This window comes from Passer montanus, unplaced genomic scaffold (assembly GCF_014805655.1).
Source record: "Passer montanus isolate IOZ18808 unplaced genomic scaffold, ASM1480565v1 scaffold5, whole genome shotgun sequence".
In the NCBI taxonomy this organism is placed as follows: Eukaryota; Metazoa; Chordata; class Aves; order Passeriformes; family Passeridae; genus Passer; species Passer montanus.
In genome coordinates, this window is record NW_024369929.1 from 572798 (window position 1) to 590170 (window position 17373).

The 17373-nt window shown below is 50.2% G+C and overlaps 2 protein-coding genes across 5 annotated transcripts in view; one reads left to right on the top strand and one right to left on the bottom strand.

Annotated features, from left to right (window-relative positions):
* The first annotated feature begins 6 nt into the window (after positions 1–6).
* Positions 7–12619, top strand: ADPGK (ADP dependent glucokinase). Of its 2 annotated transcripts, none has more exons than XM_039722781.1 (7): positions 7–221; positions 2763–2988; positions 4264–4326; positions 4578–4698; positions 4968–5164; positions 5857–5955; positions 6432–12619. In XM_039722781.1, exons 1-7 carry the CDS (start codon positions 7–9, stop codon positions 6981–6983), a joined length of 1473 nt encoding a protein of 490 aa, XP_039578715.1. In that variant the 3' UTR covers positions 6984–12619. The 2 variants fall into 2 exon arrangements, with proteins under 2 accessions (XP_039578715.1, XP_039578716.1); XM_039722782.1 differs by having other exon boundaries at positions 6435–6983.
* Positions 12173–17373, bottom strand: part of BBS4 (Bardet-Biedl syndrome 4) — a 34954-nt gene continuing 29753 nt past the window's right edge. For 2 of the 3 annotated variants that reach the window (XM_039722778.1, XM_039722780.1), the window contains 2 exons: positions 15140–15347; positions 12173–13598 (listed from right to left, as the gene is read on the bottom strand). In XM_039722778.1, coding sequence (XP_039578712.1) covers positions 13233–13598; positions 15140–15347 — 574 coding nt within the window. In that variant the 3' untranslated portion in view covers positions 12173–13232. Of the gene's footprint in view, positions 13599–15139; positions 15348–15709; positions 15852–17373 lie in introns of all 3 variants that reach the window. The other variant, XM_039722779.1, reaches the window with a different exon arrangement.

The window sequence follows — 17373 nt, forward strand, 5'->3', positions numbered from 1 at the left end:
GGCGCGATGTGGCAGCGGTCGGTGTGCGTGGGCCTGCTGGCCCTGGCGCTGGGCTACCTGTGCGTGCTGGGCCCCGAGCTGCCCCCCGCGGCCCTGCGGCAGCTCTCGGCCTCGCTGCTGGGGACGCTGCGCCGCGCCCGCTCGCTGGAGGCGCGCACGGTGGCGGCCTGGCAGGCGGCCATCGTCCGCCCCGCGCGCGGCTGGGCGCGCGTCGCCGTCGGGTAGGTGCGGGAGCGCGCGGGGAGCGGGAGCGCGCCCGGGCCGGGGTGCGCGTCCCGCTGTCCGCGTGTGCGGGACCGGGACGTGCGGGACCGGGTGTGCGCAGAGCGGGGTGTGTGGGATGGAGCTGTGCCGCCCAGGTGAGACCTCGCCTGCAGAGCGGCCTCCAGCTCTGGGGACCCCAATGTCAGGATGCTGCTGGAGCCAGTCCAGAGGAGGCCATGGAGATGCTCTGAGGGTGGAGCCCCTCTGCTCTGGAGCCAGGCTGGAGAGCTGGGGGTGCTCACCTGGAGAGGAGCAGGCTCAGGGAGAGCTCAGAGCCCTGCCAGGGCCTGAAGGGGCTCCAGGAGAGCTGGAGAGGGACTGGGGACAAGGGATGGAGGGACAGGACAAGGGGCAGTGGCACTGCCAGAGGACAGGGTTAGGTGAGATTGGGAATGAATTCCTGGCTGTGATGGTGGGGAGGCCCTGGCACAGGTGCCCAGAGCAGCTGTGGCTGCCCCTGGATCCCTGGCAGTGCCCAAGGTGAGGTTGGACAGGACTTGGAGCACCTTGGGCTAGTGGAAGGTGTCCCTGCCCGTGGCAGGGGATGGAGCCAGATGACCTTGAAGGTCCCTTCCAGCCCAAACCATTCCATGATTCCATGAAAAAGAAGCGGATGCGAGTGCAGCACGTCCCACAGTGCTGCTCAGTCAGAGCTGGATGGTGGCCGAGGGGATCAATGACCCAGAACACTCCTGTGGTGGGGATTTAAGCCAGGCTCTGGCCCTATTAGAGCCCTTCTCCAGAAATATCATTCCTAGCTTGATTGTCTGTAAATCAAGTCCATGTACAGTCTGAGGGTTGGGCAGTTGGAGCTGCTGGGCCATCCAGCTCAGGCTGGCAATAAACAGGTACCAGAGAAAGTTATAAAGTGGAGAAAGGAGTGAAGCCTTTCTTTGGAATGCTGACATCCCAAACTGAGTCCAGACACAGCTGGAGAGAGATAAGGAGGGAAGGGACAGGGGAGGCAATGAATGTTGAGCTCAGAGAAATTCAACACCCTTTCTCTTTTTAAGTGGGAAGAGAACAAGGGGAAAGTTCAGGAATGTCACATTGATCTTATATTTAGTGCTTGCCTCACTTTTAAATATATGGAGATGGCAGGTAACTTGACTTTGACTGGAAGATTGATCCTTTGGATGTTGGAAGGGGTTATCCACGTCCATGCCTGTGTGGCTCTGTGTTAGCAGAGGAGCATGACTTACTTTTATCCCCTTGGATCTGTAATGATTCGCTAAAACCGAAATTTGGGGCTAAAATGCTGCTTGAATGTATGGTTTCTTTTCTCTGCAAGGCTAGGGAGTTTCTCTGTCCTTGGTGTAGGAGGTGATGCACATCCAGAGGATTTCTGGGTTGGTTACCTCATGGAATGGAAAGCCTCAGGGTTTTTCATGTCCTTTATTTTGTGTGATGCAGCTTTTTTTTTTGTTGCAGCCCAAATCTGACTCCTGAGAGGTCACTGCTGAGGGAATGCTGAGTGCTGAGCACTCCTCACAGACAGGGAACAGGAACTGGCCCTTGGACTGTTGTGGGGGCAGATGTGGAGAAAGTCAGGGATCCTGCACAGGTTTTATAGATGGTTGGATCCCTGTCAGGGAAATGTGGGGCAGAGGAATGGAAGTGGCACTTGGCAGCTGTGACAGAAGATGCTGAAGTTGCAGCTCTGTGGAGTTGCTGGTGTTATCTCAGGAAGTATTTGCTACACTGAAACCACAGTGAAACAAGGACAAGTGTTTCTAATTTGTCTTCTGGGGTTCTGGTTTGTGCCAGAAAGTCTCCTGTCCTCTGGTCTGTGATTAAATCAATGAGACATGGGGACTGGAAGTTAGACTTTCCAAAAAGCCTGGATCTGCTGACAGGTTCTTATCCCTCCCTTACAATCACAGGATTTTTCTCCTGTTTCCACTGCATGCTGTTTCTGTGAGTTTGGGATGATCCTGTGGAAGCTGCCGTTTTCAAATATTTCAACTGACAAATTGCTCTCTTGACTTTTTGTAAACAGAGCCAGTCTGTGTGGGGAGTTGTGTGTGGGTTGGGTATTATTAGGAATAGATGAAACTCCAGAGGCTGATCTAGCTGACTTAAATGCTTTCAGTTTTGTTTTTAACAGTTTTGAATCACATGCACATTTTAAACCCAAAATACATGGGTATTAGAAGCTTTTAAAAGCTTCTAAGAATTTAAAATGCCACTGTTACTATTCCTGTTCTTTTTAAGCAAGCCCAAGGCAGGAAATGAAGTAGAACCTGTATTGTAACATACTCAACCACCTCTGGACCACACAGCTTTCCTTGTTTTCATTCAGGAGAAAGTTAGAAATCCCTCCCTGAGCACAATAAAAGCCAGTCACACGGAGAAAGCTTTAGGAGAGAACTTCAGGAAATTCCTGTGCCTTTTTTCCCTTTGGCTGGGTGCTCTCCCCCTGCAGAGTCAGGGAGGTGGCCTCCCTGCCCTGAGGTGTGTCTGCTTTTCCCAGGACACCTTTTCTGTCTCCCTGCCAGCGTCAACGCCTGCGTGGACGTGGTTCTGTCTGGGGTGAAGCTGCTGGAGGCTCTGGGCCTGGAGCCCGGCGATGGGAAGAACCACGCAGTCCTGGACTCCAGGCAGGACCTCAAGGAGGCGTTTGCTCACTTCATGGAGAGAGGGGCGGCTGCCGAGCGCTTCTTCAGCGACGGCCAGGCCTTCCAGGCCATCGCCCGCGCCGCCTCGGAGCACCCCGCAGCACAGGTGGGTCTGCACCAGGGAGCCTTGGGGTCCTCTCTCCTGCTGCCTTGTCACTGCTGCCTTGCATTCTTTCTCTAGAGAGCAGATCATTGAGGAAGAAGCTTGTGCTGTAGCTTGAGGTGTGGTTTTTTTCTGGGATTCTGCCCCGCTGCAAATGAGGGGTGGTTAAATGGTCTCTCCCCTGCTGACATTCCCAAACTGAAATGTCAGAGATGTCTCTTGGGAGCCAGATGGGGCTGAGGATGTAAAAGAGGCTGGGAGTGAAGAGTTGCCTGATTTTTAGCTGTGTGGTCTGTTTTCTGTGAGAGAAGCCAGGAGTGGTTTGGGTTGGAAGGGACCTCAGAGCCCATCCAGTGCCACCCCCTGCCATGGGCAGGGACACCTTCCACGAGCCCAGGGACACCTTCCATGAGCCCAGGCTGCTCCAAGCCCTGTCCAACCTCACCTTGAACACTTCCAGGGATCCAGGGACAGCCACAGCTGCTCTGGGCAACCCATGCCAGGGCTTCCCCACCCTCACAGGGAAGAATTTCTCCCCAGTATCCCATCTAACTCTGCCCAATGGCAGTGGAAAGCCATTCCTTGTGTCCTGTCCCTCCATCCCTTGTCCCCAGTCCCTCTCCAGCTCTTCTGGAGCCCCTTCAGGCCCTGGCAGGGCTCTGAGCTCTCCCTGGAACCTTGTCTTGTCCAGGTGAGCACCCCCAGCTCTCCCAGCCTGGCTCCAGAGCAGCCCTTGGATCTTCTCCATGGCCTCCTCTGAGCACCTGTGACCCTCAGGACAACCTATATTTGCTGCTTTTCAAGCTCAAATCAGAGTTGAGCTGGGAAGTTTGACCTTTACTACTGAAGGAACTTCCACAGTTCCTTTCACTTCAAATGGGCACAGGCAGCAGGTTTCACCTCGACCTCAAACTGGAGGAAGAACTGCTGCAGTTTATAAATGATTCCTTGTCAGCCTTGCTAAAAACCCACAGGGAGGTTGCACAGGACTAAGGGCTGTTTATGTGCTGTTTTTACAGTGCTGTCAGTGTTGGGAATGAATTGATTTTTACCTGGCTGTTACCTGAAGGTGAATATTTAGATTAAAAATAAAGAATGCTCAGCTTGTTGAGAGAATTGTAAGATCATTTTGCCTTCAGCCCCAATAACCGTTAGTCACTTGGGTACTGCTGAACATTGTTCTAAAAAGCCAAAATCTCCAGCCTGTGCTGAGGACTAAATGTGTTTAAAGGTCCCAAAGCAAGGGGATGCCCACACCCAGCTCTGTTTGTTTTACAGCTTTACGTGGGAGGAAATGCTGCTCTCATCGGGCAGAAGCTTGCAACAAATCCAGACCTGAAGGTACACACATCTTCCAAACATCTCATGCCACTTGGTTTTGTTCTTTAATTTGCTTGTCTCATGTTATTTCTGTGTAGGTTTTGGGGATCTGGCAGTTATTTTTTAGGTTCTGCTGGTAGAACATATGGTTGGACTTCCTGATTTTTAAAAATTGCATTACTAACTTTTTATAATCAGTTGTGTAGGTGATGCTTAAATTTTGGTAAGGGACGTGGTAAGGGAAACTTGGTTTGTTTTTCCTTATTTTCTAGATCCTCCTGTGTGGCCCAGTTGGTCCCAAACTCCATGAACTGCTGGATGACAATGTGGTTGTGCCACCTGAATCCATGCAGGAAAGAGATGAATTCCATCTTATCTTGGAATATCAAGCAGGTACAATGGAGCAGGTGTTCAGTGGTACCCCTGAACATCACTAAGATTGGTGCACAGCCTGAGGGGTGTCATTCCCAAGCTCCATAAACACTAAAATGCTCCCTGAAAACAGAGATTTAACCACGTGCTGATGAAACTCAGGGTAACCTTCATGTAATGCCTAAAACAGTTCTAAAAGCTAAAATTCTTTTCTTGCTGCTGATGGAACCCATTGAATTTGTGATCTTGCCCAGGAATAAAGCAGTTCACACACCTTTGCTCCACCCCAGGTGAGCAGTGGGGCCGAGTGAGGGCTCCTGCTGCCAACCGCTTCATCTTCTCCCACGACCTGTCCAACGGCGCCCTGAACATGCTGGAAGTGTTTGTGTCCAGCCTGGATGAATTCCAGCCAGACCTGGTGGTGCTTTCAGGACTTCACATGATGGAAGGGCAGAGCAAGGAGATGAGGCAGAGGCGACTCATGGAGGTGAGATGCTGAATCCCTGAATTTCCTTCATTTCCCCTCCAGGTGTGTCATGGCAAGGCCTTGTTTTCCCAGGTTTGAAGGTGTAGGAAGGCTGTGCCACAGATCTCAGGACTGAATCCCAAAAGGAGAGTGGGAGCTGCAGGAATGGCTGAAGTCTGATCATGTAACACTGTCTTTTCTTAGATTCCATGGCTTGTCTGGGGAAAAGAAGGGCTGGAGGGTGTTGACCTGGTTACTGGGCTTATCTAGCAGCTAAACCAGGCTTTTTCTATGCTGGACAGTGAGATGATCCAGGTTAAAATCAACACCTGCATTCCTTGAAGAGCATCTGTCTTGTGCCACCTGTTTTACAGCTGAGGGCTTGTCCTGATGCAAGGCATTGGCATTTTCCATGTTCTAGGATCAGCTTTTCTGCAGCTGCTTCAGATTTGTGAGGTTTTTGGAAGTAATCAATTAGAAAGGTTCTGGGCTGGGAGCAGATTAAGGCTAGATAGTTTTCCTGCTCTGGGATTCTGCAAAGAAGTTGTTTTATTTCCTCTCCTTAGCACTACATACACAGGTCAGACATCCCATTGAATTGTTCATATCCACACACAGGGAGATTAAAGGATGTGTATCTTGAGTCACAACCCTTTTTCTTCTGTTCCTTAATAAATATGTGTTCTAAGGTTGTTTTTTCCTTTTTCCTGTAGGCTGTGGCCTCCATCTCTGATATCCCAACTGATATTCCCATACACCTGGAGCTGGCCAGTATGACTGATCAGGACTTTATGAGCAACATTATGCATCAGGTAAGGAAAATGAAAGGAAGTGCTCTTGTGATCAGGTTCAGTATCACAGTGCACACACTAGTGCATGAGTATAGAAATCAAAACTCCACATTTGGACTGTGCATTGGAAGATGAATTGAGGAATGAATTTGAGCTGAGTTTATAATTTTAAAATATCCCTCAATTTCTTTGCAGAATTTCTTTCGTGGTGGTTCCTTGTTTGGCTTGACACAGCTCTGATCTCGGTGTTACATGTGGAGTTGATGTGTTGTTACTCTTTATGGTCAAAGTGTGTGTCTGGAAAATTAATTGCACCAAATGGAATGTTTTCTTGGCTAAGTGATTCTTACCAACTTATAGAAGTGCAGTGACTGGGAAACTGGGTGCTGCTGCTTCTGCTGAGCCAGCAGCAGGGTGCTGCAAACACCCCAGCCTGGGAGGGCTCCCAGCTGTGACTCCGCTCCTGAGGGCAAACCTCCGCTCCCTGTTTCTGTTAGCAGGTCTTCCCCCTGGTGAACTCCATCGGGCTCAACGAGCAGGAGCTGCTGTTCCTCACCCAGTCTGCCTCTGGTCCCCACGCCTCGCTGGCCTCCTGGAGCGGCATTCCCGACGTGGGGGTGGTCAGCGACATCCTCTTCTGGATCCTGAAGGAGCACGGCAAGGCGGCGGAGCGGGCCTCGGACCTCACGCGCATCCACTTCCACACGCTGGCCTACCACATCCTGGTCACCGTGGACGGCCACTGGGGCAACCAGGCGGCGGCGGTGGCGGCGGGGGCCAGGGCTGCCGGCACCCAGGCCTGCGCCACCGACACCATCGACGCCAGCAAGGTCTTCCTCAAAGCTCCTCTGGAGTTCGTCACCTCGCACACGGAGGCGCCGTCCAAAATCTCCCTGAATCCAGACGAGCCCGTGGTGCACTGGCACAGGGAAGGCATCTCCTTCCACTTCACCCCCGTGCTGGTGTGCAGGGATCCCGTGCGGACCGTGGGGCTCGGGGATGCCATTTCAGCCGAGGGACTGCTCTACTCCGAAGTGTATCCTCAGTAGAAAACCAGGACTCTCCTTCTCCAGCACCGCACGGTGTCTGAGAGCCGTGGATTGGGATTTGAAGCAGTGGTGGTATAGGAACAGAGCCGGGGTGTGGTGTGTGTTTTCTGGGTATAACTGAAAAAGAGCCAAAGAATAATTCCAGGTATAAACTGTCAGCTACATTCCAGTCACTCAGCAGTGACTCGAGCGCTTCACGTGCAGGTCAGGTGCAAATGTTTTAATATTTAATGTGAAAACTGGCTTTGTCTTAAGGGGGAGGGACACAAAGACCAAAATCCCTGGCTGGCAAAGTCTGCTGTTGGTAGCTCAGAATGGATCTTTTCTGGTAGTGCTGCAGAGTGCAGCAGCAGGAGAATTTCCTGCCCCTGGATCCCAGGGAGAGCACAGCAGTGCCCAGCCCTGCTTTGCCTCTGGTGAATTCAAAATAAAAGGCTTGTGGGTCATCTCCTCCCAGCACTTTGCAAACCTTCCTTGGGGTGAGGATGGAATTATTGCCTGGTGCAATCACCTCTCCGTGTGCCCAGCCCCAGAGGGAGCCAAGGTCCCAAAATGTGACACAGACTGAACCTACTCCAGGCTGCACAGGTGCTCCTGGATATCTGTGACTAAGGGTGTTCAACTGAGCCCCAGCAGCCTGTGCTTAGTTTTTAGGAAACAAGGAGTGAAGATAATCAGGGTTTCTGTCTGGGGGACAGCTCTGTTTCCCTGCCAGGGAACCCCCAAACCATTCCCTGTGTTTGCTGTACACTAAAAACTCTGCTAATGGTGTGTTAAAGAAAAGCTCTTGAATGCTGGAGACTCATTTTTGGTTGGTTGAGAATGGTTGTGCCAAATTTTTCCATCTCCCTGCCCTCTATTTATTAACCTTTCCTCTAGGAAAGGTTAATAAATCAGGGAGGGTCCCTCTGGAAGCTCAAAAGCTGCAACAATGTTTTCCAGGTAAGACTGAAGTGAGATGGCCTTTTTAGGGTTTGATGTTGGATTTTTTTTGACTAGGTCACTGATAGTTTCTTTGCTCTGGCCTTTGAAATTAAAAAAGCAGAATCACGTGTCCTTGTTAAATATTTTGCTTCTATTTTTTAACCTTTTCACAGTCACACATGTAGAGCACCAGCATGGTTTTCTCTCTTCCCAGCATGGTTTTGTCTCTGGCCACTTCAGGAACCTGGAGTGTATTTGCACAGCTCTCAAGCCAGTTTTCAGCAGAACTGGGTTAAGTGCAATCAGCAAGGCTGTGCCTTAGCAGAGCCTGGCAGAGGTTGTTCCAGGTCAGTGTGTGCACCTGAGTGGAGGCAGGAGAGTCTGTGTCACTCAGGGTGGAGTGATCTGTTGCAGTAATGCTGTCAGGCTGCTGTCACTGGTGTTCTCTGTTGGGAAAAGCCATCCTGGCTGCTCTGCAAGGATGAAAATTGGCAGCTGTGCTTGCACTGACTCAGCACACAATGCTGTCTGTCATGTGTACTCAGCTTTCCCCCTGAGCAGTGTTCTGTGCTCTACAGAGCAGAAGTGCAGTCAGTGCTGTGTTTTCCTGCAGCTCAGCCCACCTTGAGCTTCCCTTGAGTGTCAGCATTTTATCCAGGTGCAGGATCTTAAGACTGGAGGCATTTCTACCCAGATTATTTTTTTATTATGATGATTATTACTACTGTTATTATTATAATTGATAAACTGTAGCACAGGAGTTGGAGTTCTGGTTTAGTCTTCCTAATTTGAAAATAAATGAAAGGAACTCTCTTTTTGGCTCACTTAGAGGCCCAAGGCCATTAGCAAGGCTGTTTTGCAGCCTGGGATGGTGGCCTTTTGGCACTCCACTCCTAGGGCCACCAAAGGCCATGGATCTGCCAGCTGGAAACTGATCCTTGGCTTATACTGTGGATTCTGGACCTGGAAACAAAACAAAACTAAATACACACAAGCTGTCACCAGCAATGGCCCTGCTGCTGTATTTCACTTCTTGCTAAAACACTTCCAGGGATGTGAGGCTGATGGGGCTGACATTCCTTAGGGCCACCTAAAAACATGTGACTGCACATACAGACCTTGTCCCAGGGTCAGCTGTGCTTGCATTGAACAGGAACATGACAGGATAAAATTAGCTTTTTTAATCTGAGTCAGTAACTGCTGTAAAGAATCATTAAAAAGGAGCTTACTCCTTAGGAATCATCTGGGCCAAAAAGCTAAACTGATAGAATTATTGTTAGCTCCTTCTCCCTGCTGCTCCTCACAGGAAAACATTTCTGCTGCAGCCCATTCTGGGTGTGCTGGGAACACCTGGCAGGGTGAGCCCCAGCTGTAATCCCAGCAGCTGGGCATGGCCAGGCTGCTGCTCTACCCAAACCTGCTTTATCAGGCACACAGAGCTCATCTGCACCCCGAGTCTCTTCCCAAGGAGAGCCCTTCACCACCATGACCTGTTCATCAGCTGTGCCAGTGGGATCCCTGATTAAGTTGTGGAACAATCTATATGGTAATAAATCTGAATTGAATGGAGGGGCCCAGCAGCCTCTGCTTTGTTTCACATGCTGTGAACATGATGTGCTTAACTTCCTTCTGCCTTCCCAAATTAATCACAGGGAGGCAGAGCTCCTGAAATGCTTCCCCTGTACTTGCAGTCTCACACCTCTGCACAGCTACAGTAGTGACAATGAGGAAATGCTGCTTCAACAACTGCAAAAACACCAAAGCTTCAAAACCAGGCTTGAGCTGACCTGGTTCCTCCTCATCCTGTCTCTGCAAATTCTGTTTGTTCTCCTGTGTTACTTGTACCTTGAAATCCACAGTGATGGATGACCCAAACCTCAGCCAGCCCCACTCCTGGAGCAGGGTTTGCAATGGAAATGTTTATTCACACAGATTCTGCTGGAGATGCAGCAGAGCTCAGCACTGTGACAGCTCTCCATGGTAAAACTTGTGCACACTGGTATTTTCACTTGTGTGTTCCTGCAGCCACCTTGGCTTTGGTTTATTTTGCTTTATCCATGATCCAAAATTAGCATTCTTCCCATGTTTTCTGTGTATGGCACTTACTGAGGGTCAGGTGCTGGCTTATTTGGGAGGTGTGAATCACAGGGGCCTGGCAGAGTCTCAAAGGACATGTTCCTCTTCTCCACTGTGCCCTTGGTGCTGTGCCATGGAAGAGCCAATCCCAAATCCAACTCTTGCCATTTGAAAGGCTCTTTACCTCTGTTCCTCTCCAGGGGAGTTTCTCAGCATTACTAAGAATTAGTTGATTTTCTTTTGTTTCCTGGTTGTGTCCTGTTGGGATGTGTGAGATCCAGCCACGTTTGACCTCCCTTCCCAAGTTCATTGACAGAACTGGTGCTGAAATGTTCTTCCTCAGCCTTTGGCAAAGACCTCATTAACTGCTTTGTGCTGGGTGTTTTAGAGCTCTGCTCAACTCATTAGCCACTGGAATCCAAAGCCTGGAGAGCAGCAGAGCACTAAATCCATTCCAAAACCCAATGGAAAACCGTCAGCAGTTGTGCTTGGGTTCTTTTTTTACTATTTATTCTGTAATGATACACTGAATTATCAGGATTTGTGTGCCGCAGGGTGACTTTTCCAGCCATGTCCTGAGCAAAGAGTTGAATAATGGGACAGTTCTGTGAAATGGTACAACAGAACTCAACTTCCAGTTATCCTAAAATGTTGGTTGGGGGTTCTTTTGGAGCTTGCAGCTTAGGTGAAAGCTGAGGGTTGTGAGTGGGTGAACAGCTCAGGTGTCTCTGTGCCAGTATTGTCTCTGTGCAATCTGTTCCAGAGCAGCACTGGCACAGACTTGTGTCACACAATTGCTGCCTTGCTATTCCTGGCCTAAGGAACCTCAGAGTGTTGGGGAGAACAGGAGAAAACCAGAGGAGAATACTGGGTCTGAGTAACCTTGGCAGTAAAACTTGGATCTCAGAGCCAGGAATGCTGGTTCTACCTCTTGGAGGTGTTGGATGAAGTTCTCCTCTTTCACTCTGGAGCAGTTTCCTGTTGGTGTCTCAGCTGGATCCAGGCAGAATTCTCAGGGAGTCACTGATGCAGACTCTGGGGGGAGGATGTTCTCTCAGCAGAGGAGAGGTGCAGGTTGCAAACAGCACATGGCCATTCCCTCCTGTGCCAGGAGCTCTGTTCCCAGCAGCTCTCACAGCAGCTCAGGAACACAAATGATGGCAGGAATTATCCCATTAAATGCAGGGGGAGGCAATGGAAAAAATACCCTGGAAGCCTCCCCTGTGAATTTCTCAGGGAAGTTGCCCCTCAGTGCAGACTGGGTAAAACTGGGTTCAAATCTCACCCGTGTCTTCCATTAAAAACATGGATTTTTTTGAGCAGTATGGTTTGAGGGAGTGGTAAAGCTTTCCTTGTAGCAGAACTGGGTTTTCTCTTCTAGAAAAATCTTGGCAGATGGAGTACTTGTTATAACATGGGCTCTTTCTGAATGCATTTATGTGTGGAGCTTGTTATTTTAGTAAAGTTTTCCCCCATTCAGCACTGAGGCTTGTCTGTCTCTGCAGAAGAGGCTTTGCCAACTGAAACCCACTCCCCAACTGGGAAATCTAAATTGTGAACAGCTTTAAGGCCCCCACATCCACCTTGTTCAGTCACAACTAAGTAAACAAGTACAGGAGCACAGCATGTACCCACTAACACTGCCTGGACCATAAATCAGCATCCAGTTGTCTCAGGGACCTCAACACCATATTTTTCTGGGTTGAACACATGTTGCTGGACAGACAGATCATTACTCTTGGCTGGAAAAAGGGCTTGCCACCCAGGCATTGATGTTTGAATGACTTTTGTTTCCTGTGCAGAAGCCAAGATGTAAAGTACCTTGTGAGTTCTGCTTTACCCTGTTCATCACAGACCTTTCCCTAAAAAGGGGAAGAAAAGTCCTAAAGCAGATGGTTTCTGCTTCCCTCAAAATTAAGCTCATGATTCTTTTCAGTTAAGGGGGGGAAAAGAGGGGATTAGAATTATGGCTGATGCCAGAAACAGGTTTTGGAACATAAGGTGTGATTTCCAAAATCCCTAAATGCCTCAGTGCAGTCCTGCTGAACAGTCTCTTGCTTAATTCCAGCTGAAAGGGCAGTCCAGCCTCATTACCATTAGCACAAAAATGCTCTCCAGAATGATCCCAGGAATTTCCTGCATGCAAATGCCACCCTCACCATGCCCAGGGGAGGAAAGGGGACAGGACAGGAATTGCAGCTCTATTTATTATCCAACTGGAATTACATGTTTAAAAATGCTCCCCTAGACATGAAGCTCCCAGAAAGTAAGAAGGTGCTACTGCTTCATTTTATAGAAGAATTGGTTCACTGTTGTATAAGCTTTTCATAAAATATATATTTAAAAGAAATCCCTTCACAGTACCTCCAAGAGCAGTATGTGCTCCCTGTGTGACACTTATCCTAGCAAAGCATCATAGGACAAAAATCTGCCTTGAATTAAAGTTTTGGGGCTGCAGTGAAGAATTTGCAGCCCCTGCCCACCCCTACTCTGCAGTCCTCACCTCTTCTTCCCAGGCACTCTGTAGGCTGCAGGAACTTTCAGTGTAAGAAGTTAAATGTGAATAAAAATCTCTGCACTGTACCTGACTGACATTGCTTCTTGTCTGGTTTGTTTCAATTTGCCAGTGCTCTACACAAACTTTAACTCTGTTTAACTCCTGGCAGGAGGGAATCCTTACAGAAGTGCTGCCCTGGGGCTGAACTGACACAAAACCCAGCAGGAAGGACACCTGAGAGGGGAAAAAAAAAGCCACATTAAAATGAGCAGTCTTTTTGGCTATCAGAACCCAGGGGAAAGTGAGGGGTTCTACTCTTTCAGTGCTCTCCAGGGAGCAGGAGAGCAGCTGAGCTCCTGGCTGGGCTCTAAAGATGCTTTAATGTCCTTTGGATAAGAGCAACAAAGCACAGCTGAAGGCTGGGATGTACCCAGAGCCCTGCTCATGCTGCCTCCAGGATGTTTCCATGAGTAACCTTCCTCTCCTGGCTGGTCATTATGGAGGATACAGTCCAGCAGTGCAGAACCAAAAGCAGGAAATACATTGTCAAACAGCTGGGGAGCTTCACCAGCCAACACAGAGCCCTGAAGCCTCAGTTTACTGGTTCTTGATGCAAACTCAGCTGCTCACCAGTTCAGCCACTGGAAGGGTTTGATTCTCCTCACCATCCAGGATCCTAAATCACTACTGCTGGCTTTGCTAAAGGCCCTTCTGGAGGACTCACACCCAACCTGTGCAGAGTTGTGACTGCACTAAGAGTAGCTAGACAGAAACCTCTGGTCACTGCAGTGGCTCCTAGGAACCAGGCAGAGCCCACAAGCTAAAATCACTGCTAGGGAACAGCTCCACCCAGACTGACAGAAGAGAAGCCACCACGGGGCAGGGTGGGGCAGGTCCCTTTCCCCAGTCCCAGGCAGCCCTGGAGAGGCTCCTGCACTGCCTGTGCTGCCCAGAGCTGCCCTACTCTGCTGCCTCCTGGCTCTGGTGCTTCTCCTTCCCCTGCTCCTCGTCCCCTGTGGGGGCTGAGTTCTCCTCAGGGCTCGTTTCTGAGTCCTGCTCCTGTTCTGGTTCCAGAGGCAGGGAGGGACGCTTTTTTGGCAGAGCTGGTGTTGCAGCACCTGGGGAGAGAACACAGTTAGAGTTACTCTGTGGCCATGTGTGTGTTATCTGCTCTTTATGTCCTTCCCAGCAGCAGAGGTGCAAAACAATCACAGCTTTTAATTACCCTCAGATTCCTTCTGCCTAACATTGGTTAATTGAGTTATCCAGACCTTACAGTGCCTGAAGTCCTGCTGAAAGGCAGCTCAGGTACAGTCTCTCAGCTGTCAGAATTCAGTACAAATGTAGGAATGAACTCATGCTCTAGAAGGGAAAACATTTTCTAGAATCACAAATCTCAGAATGGTTTGGCTTGAGAAGGACCTTAAAGCCCATCCCATTCCACTCCCTGCCGTGGCAGGGACACCTTCCACTGTCCCAGGCTGCTCCAAACCTCATCCAGCCTGGCCTTGGGCACTGCCAGGGATCCAGGGGCAGCCACAGCTGCTCTGGGCACCCTGTGCCAGGACCCCACCACCTCACAGGGAAGTGCCACTTCCAGTTCCACTGAAGCTGGTTTATGCTCAAGCTGCAGCCCCAACCAAAGTGTTGTTTTCACTTCACAGCTTTAGTAAATATGGGGAAAGTTTCCAGGCAGCTAAAGTAGCTACTTAAAGAATTAAATCACAACAGGACACAAGCTGTTTCTACACTTAGATTCAAGGTGCCAACTGATGTTATGAACCAGCTCCCTTCTCTGATCTGGATAATGAAGTCCTTCAGGTACACCCTAAACCCTGGTGTGTTTTATTTTTCAGATTTTCTGGCTAAGTCTTCCCTGCATGGAAAGTTTATTCCATGTGTGAGAAATGGAACAGGTCCTTAGGGATGCCAAAGAAAGAGGCCTGGATTACACAACCACTCTCCTGGTTCAGTCCACAGGCAACAAGACTGAGAGTGACAGAAAATCATCACAACGAGCAACATCTCCAGTGCATTCCTCCTTGGAAGCTGAGGGGTGAGAGGAGGTCAGCCTGGGAATGGCTCAGGAGCTGCTCCTACCCAGCCCCAGCACATACAGAGATGGGCTGAGCCTGCAAAGGCTCACACCACCCCCTGAGAACCCTCAGTCCCACTAAATCCAGCAACACCTGCAAGGATGGGCAGCTTTGGAGCAATCCAGCTGCAGGATCATTGTCAGAGAAATGATGGAAGTACTTTGGAAAATTGTCCATCTTTTCCCTTCTCTGCAGCAACCTCTGTGCAAGGCAGCTCCTGGGCTCTTGCAAAGAAAGCAAGAGGTCTGGTTGCTGAAACTGCTTCCTTTCCAGAGCAAGACCACAATCTCATGCTAATGGAATCTTCCCTGTTGAGGCTCAGACAGGAAGGGAAACTCTCCCAGCCACCCACATCCCTGCAAAAGCAGGAGAGTGAAATACACTACAGAGAGCATCTTCCTGAGCTCAGAAATCTGGGAAAGTTATCACCAAATATTGCCCTCACTGCTGTGTGAGCGAGTCAATCCCATCCCAAACAGGTGCTGTAACTCTTCCAAAGGGAAGAGAGATTTATTTTCTTCTCTCCCACATTTATACTTGAAAGAACAGCAGAGGAGATGTACCTGGGGGGAGCTGCATGGTTTTCCCATACCCTGCAGCAGAGGACATGGCTTGACCCAGGGCCTGGTTGGATCCCAAAGGCTGCTGAGAGCTGGATTTCCCTGACACAGCAGCCTTCTGCTTGGATTTGGACTCTTTAGAAGGCTTGGTCCAGACCAGGCTCTCCCCGACCTGCAGGGCAGCCCCCATCTTCTGGGCCATCTCCACCATCTTCTCGAGAAGAAAAAGAGAAGAGCACTGTAAGCAGGGACACTTCAGATAACAATAAAGTCAACAACACCATCCAAAAAAAACTACAAGAAAAGATCTGTGGAGAGCTGGCTACAGTTTGGTGCTTGGGGGAAACATCTCCACTAATTCAGTCCCTTAATTAAGAGGGAACCTTGTCTTGCTGTGTATTGATTGAAGAACTGGGCTTCAAAGAGCAGAAAGGAAGTGAGCAGCTCTCAGCAGGCGCTCGCTCCGCTTGGAAAACCTCATCAGCACAATTTCCTCCTAATAACTGCACTCAAAGTCAAACCTCCTCCTCATCTGCTGCCAGCCCTGGGGGGGCTCCTGAGCCCAGCACAAACCTCAGGGTCGAAGTCGGGCGTGCTGCTCTCCCTGGCCAGGCTGACCTTCCTCTCCATCTCCCGGTACTGGCCCAGGGCCCCCTGCTTGTCGCCCTGGTTGTAGAGCAGCACGGCGTAGTTCAGGTTGATGAGGGGGTTGCACCTGCAGCAGACACATGGGATGCATCACATTTCCTGGGGGAACACTTGTCCTGGCTGCAGTAATGCTAAGGTGTGCCCAAGCAAAGCTGGACACGCCTCATTGTGTGGCACCAACAGAGAGGCCACAGCCAAAGTCCTTTGGGAGCATGGCCTGATGACAGCCCCAGTGCTGGGCTCCGCAAAGGCCCTGGGTGTGGGTGCCAACAGAACCCCCCTCCTCACTGCCTCCCCCTCTGCAGCAGCCAGTTCTGTGCACCTGGGGGCAATCCTGGGACTCTCTGGTGTCCCAGCCTCACCAGTGATGGGGCTTTTGTCACACTGAGACAGATGAACTTTCTCTGATTTACCCCAGACTCTCCCAGCACTCCCAGCCTGCAGGAGAGCAGCTCATCATGGGACAGGCAGTGTATGTCTCTGCCCTGCTCTTGGGTTCTATTTTATAACCTGACACAACACAGAATGTGCTGTTTACATTTCATTTCCTCACCTCCTCTCTCTCCTACCCCAGAAAACCACACACAGCAGCAGTTACTGCTACAGGTGAACACAGGCACCTGCTCCCTTCCTGAATGAAGGTTTCACAAGGCAGAACTGCTCACACACTCTCATTTCCCAAAGGATCCATCTCCTTCACTGGGACACACCAACCCTCTCCAGGAGGGCCAGGGTGGGTGAGCAGCTCTGCCTGCTCACAGCTCCCTGTGTGCACCCCACAGGAGCTCCCTGCAGCCAGGCCAGGCAGGGATGCTCTGAGGCTCCCTGTGAGTGAGGGACTGGTGCCCTCTCCTGGAGCACGGCTGGGATAACTGGAACCATCCACGGCCAAGGCTGAGGGAACACCCTCTGCAGCAATGCAGAAGGGAAGGATCCTGTTTGCACTGGACAATAAATGAAGTGTAACCTGCAGGCCCTGACTCTCCAGTCCTGGTGACTCTCCATCCCAGTGCAAGGAAGGAAACTCTTAGAAGAAATCCCACTGCATTGATAACCATGGCTTCTCCTTTAACTAGGAAACTGGAATGCTGAGCCCACCACAGAATAAGCCCTCCTCCCCATCTTTGCCAGAACACTGAGATCACACAGTCCTGGGAACAGCCAGTTTTAAAATTAATTGAACTTGATGGAGCTATTTCACTGCCTTCAAGAGCTGAGAAGCAATATGACAGTCAGAGAAAAATCAATAGCTGAATACCCACAGAAAGGACAGTCACAAGCCAGAACCAGGAGTGGAACATATTTTTCTAAATAGTTTTCCAAGTTATTTCCATTCCAGCCCCCAGCATGGCACCCAGGCCACTACAAAAGCATTCCTGCTGATGGAAACCAACCACCTTCATCCCAAACAGTCAGAACACACCAGCAAAGGAAACTTGTGGGGACACAGATTCAGCCTCACAGTCTGGATGTTCCCCCCAGCAGGCCCTGGAAGGAGGAATTCATTCTTGCTTTGATGAGGGTTTATTTTCCTGCTCAGACCATAGAGGTGGAGCATTGCCCAAGTGCCAAACACTTGGGGGAAGTTG

What these genes read in the sequence shown, in the direction of transcription:
- ADPGK (XM_039722781.1), top strand. Translation starts at nt 7, where the DNA reads ATGTGGCAGCGGTCGGTGTGCGTGGGCCTGCTGGCCCTGGCGCTGGGC. An exon ending in GGCAGAGGCGACTCATGGAG is followed by an intron (nt 5,165 to 5,856) that starts GTGAGATGCTGA and finishes TTTTTCCTGTAG; the next exon opens with GCTGTGGCCTCCATCTCTGA. An exon ending in TGAGCAACATTATGCATCAG is followed by an intron (nt 5,956 to 6,431) that starts GTAAGGAAAATG and finishes TGTTTCTGTTAG; the next exon opens with CAGGTCTTCCCCCTGGTGAA.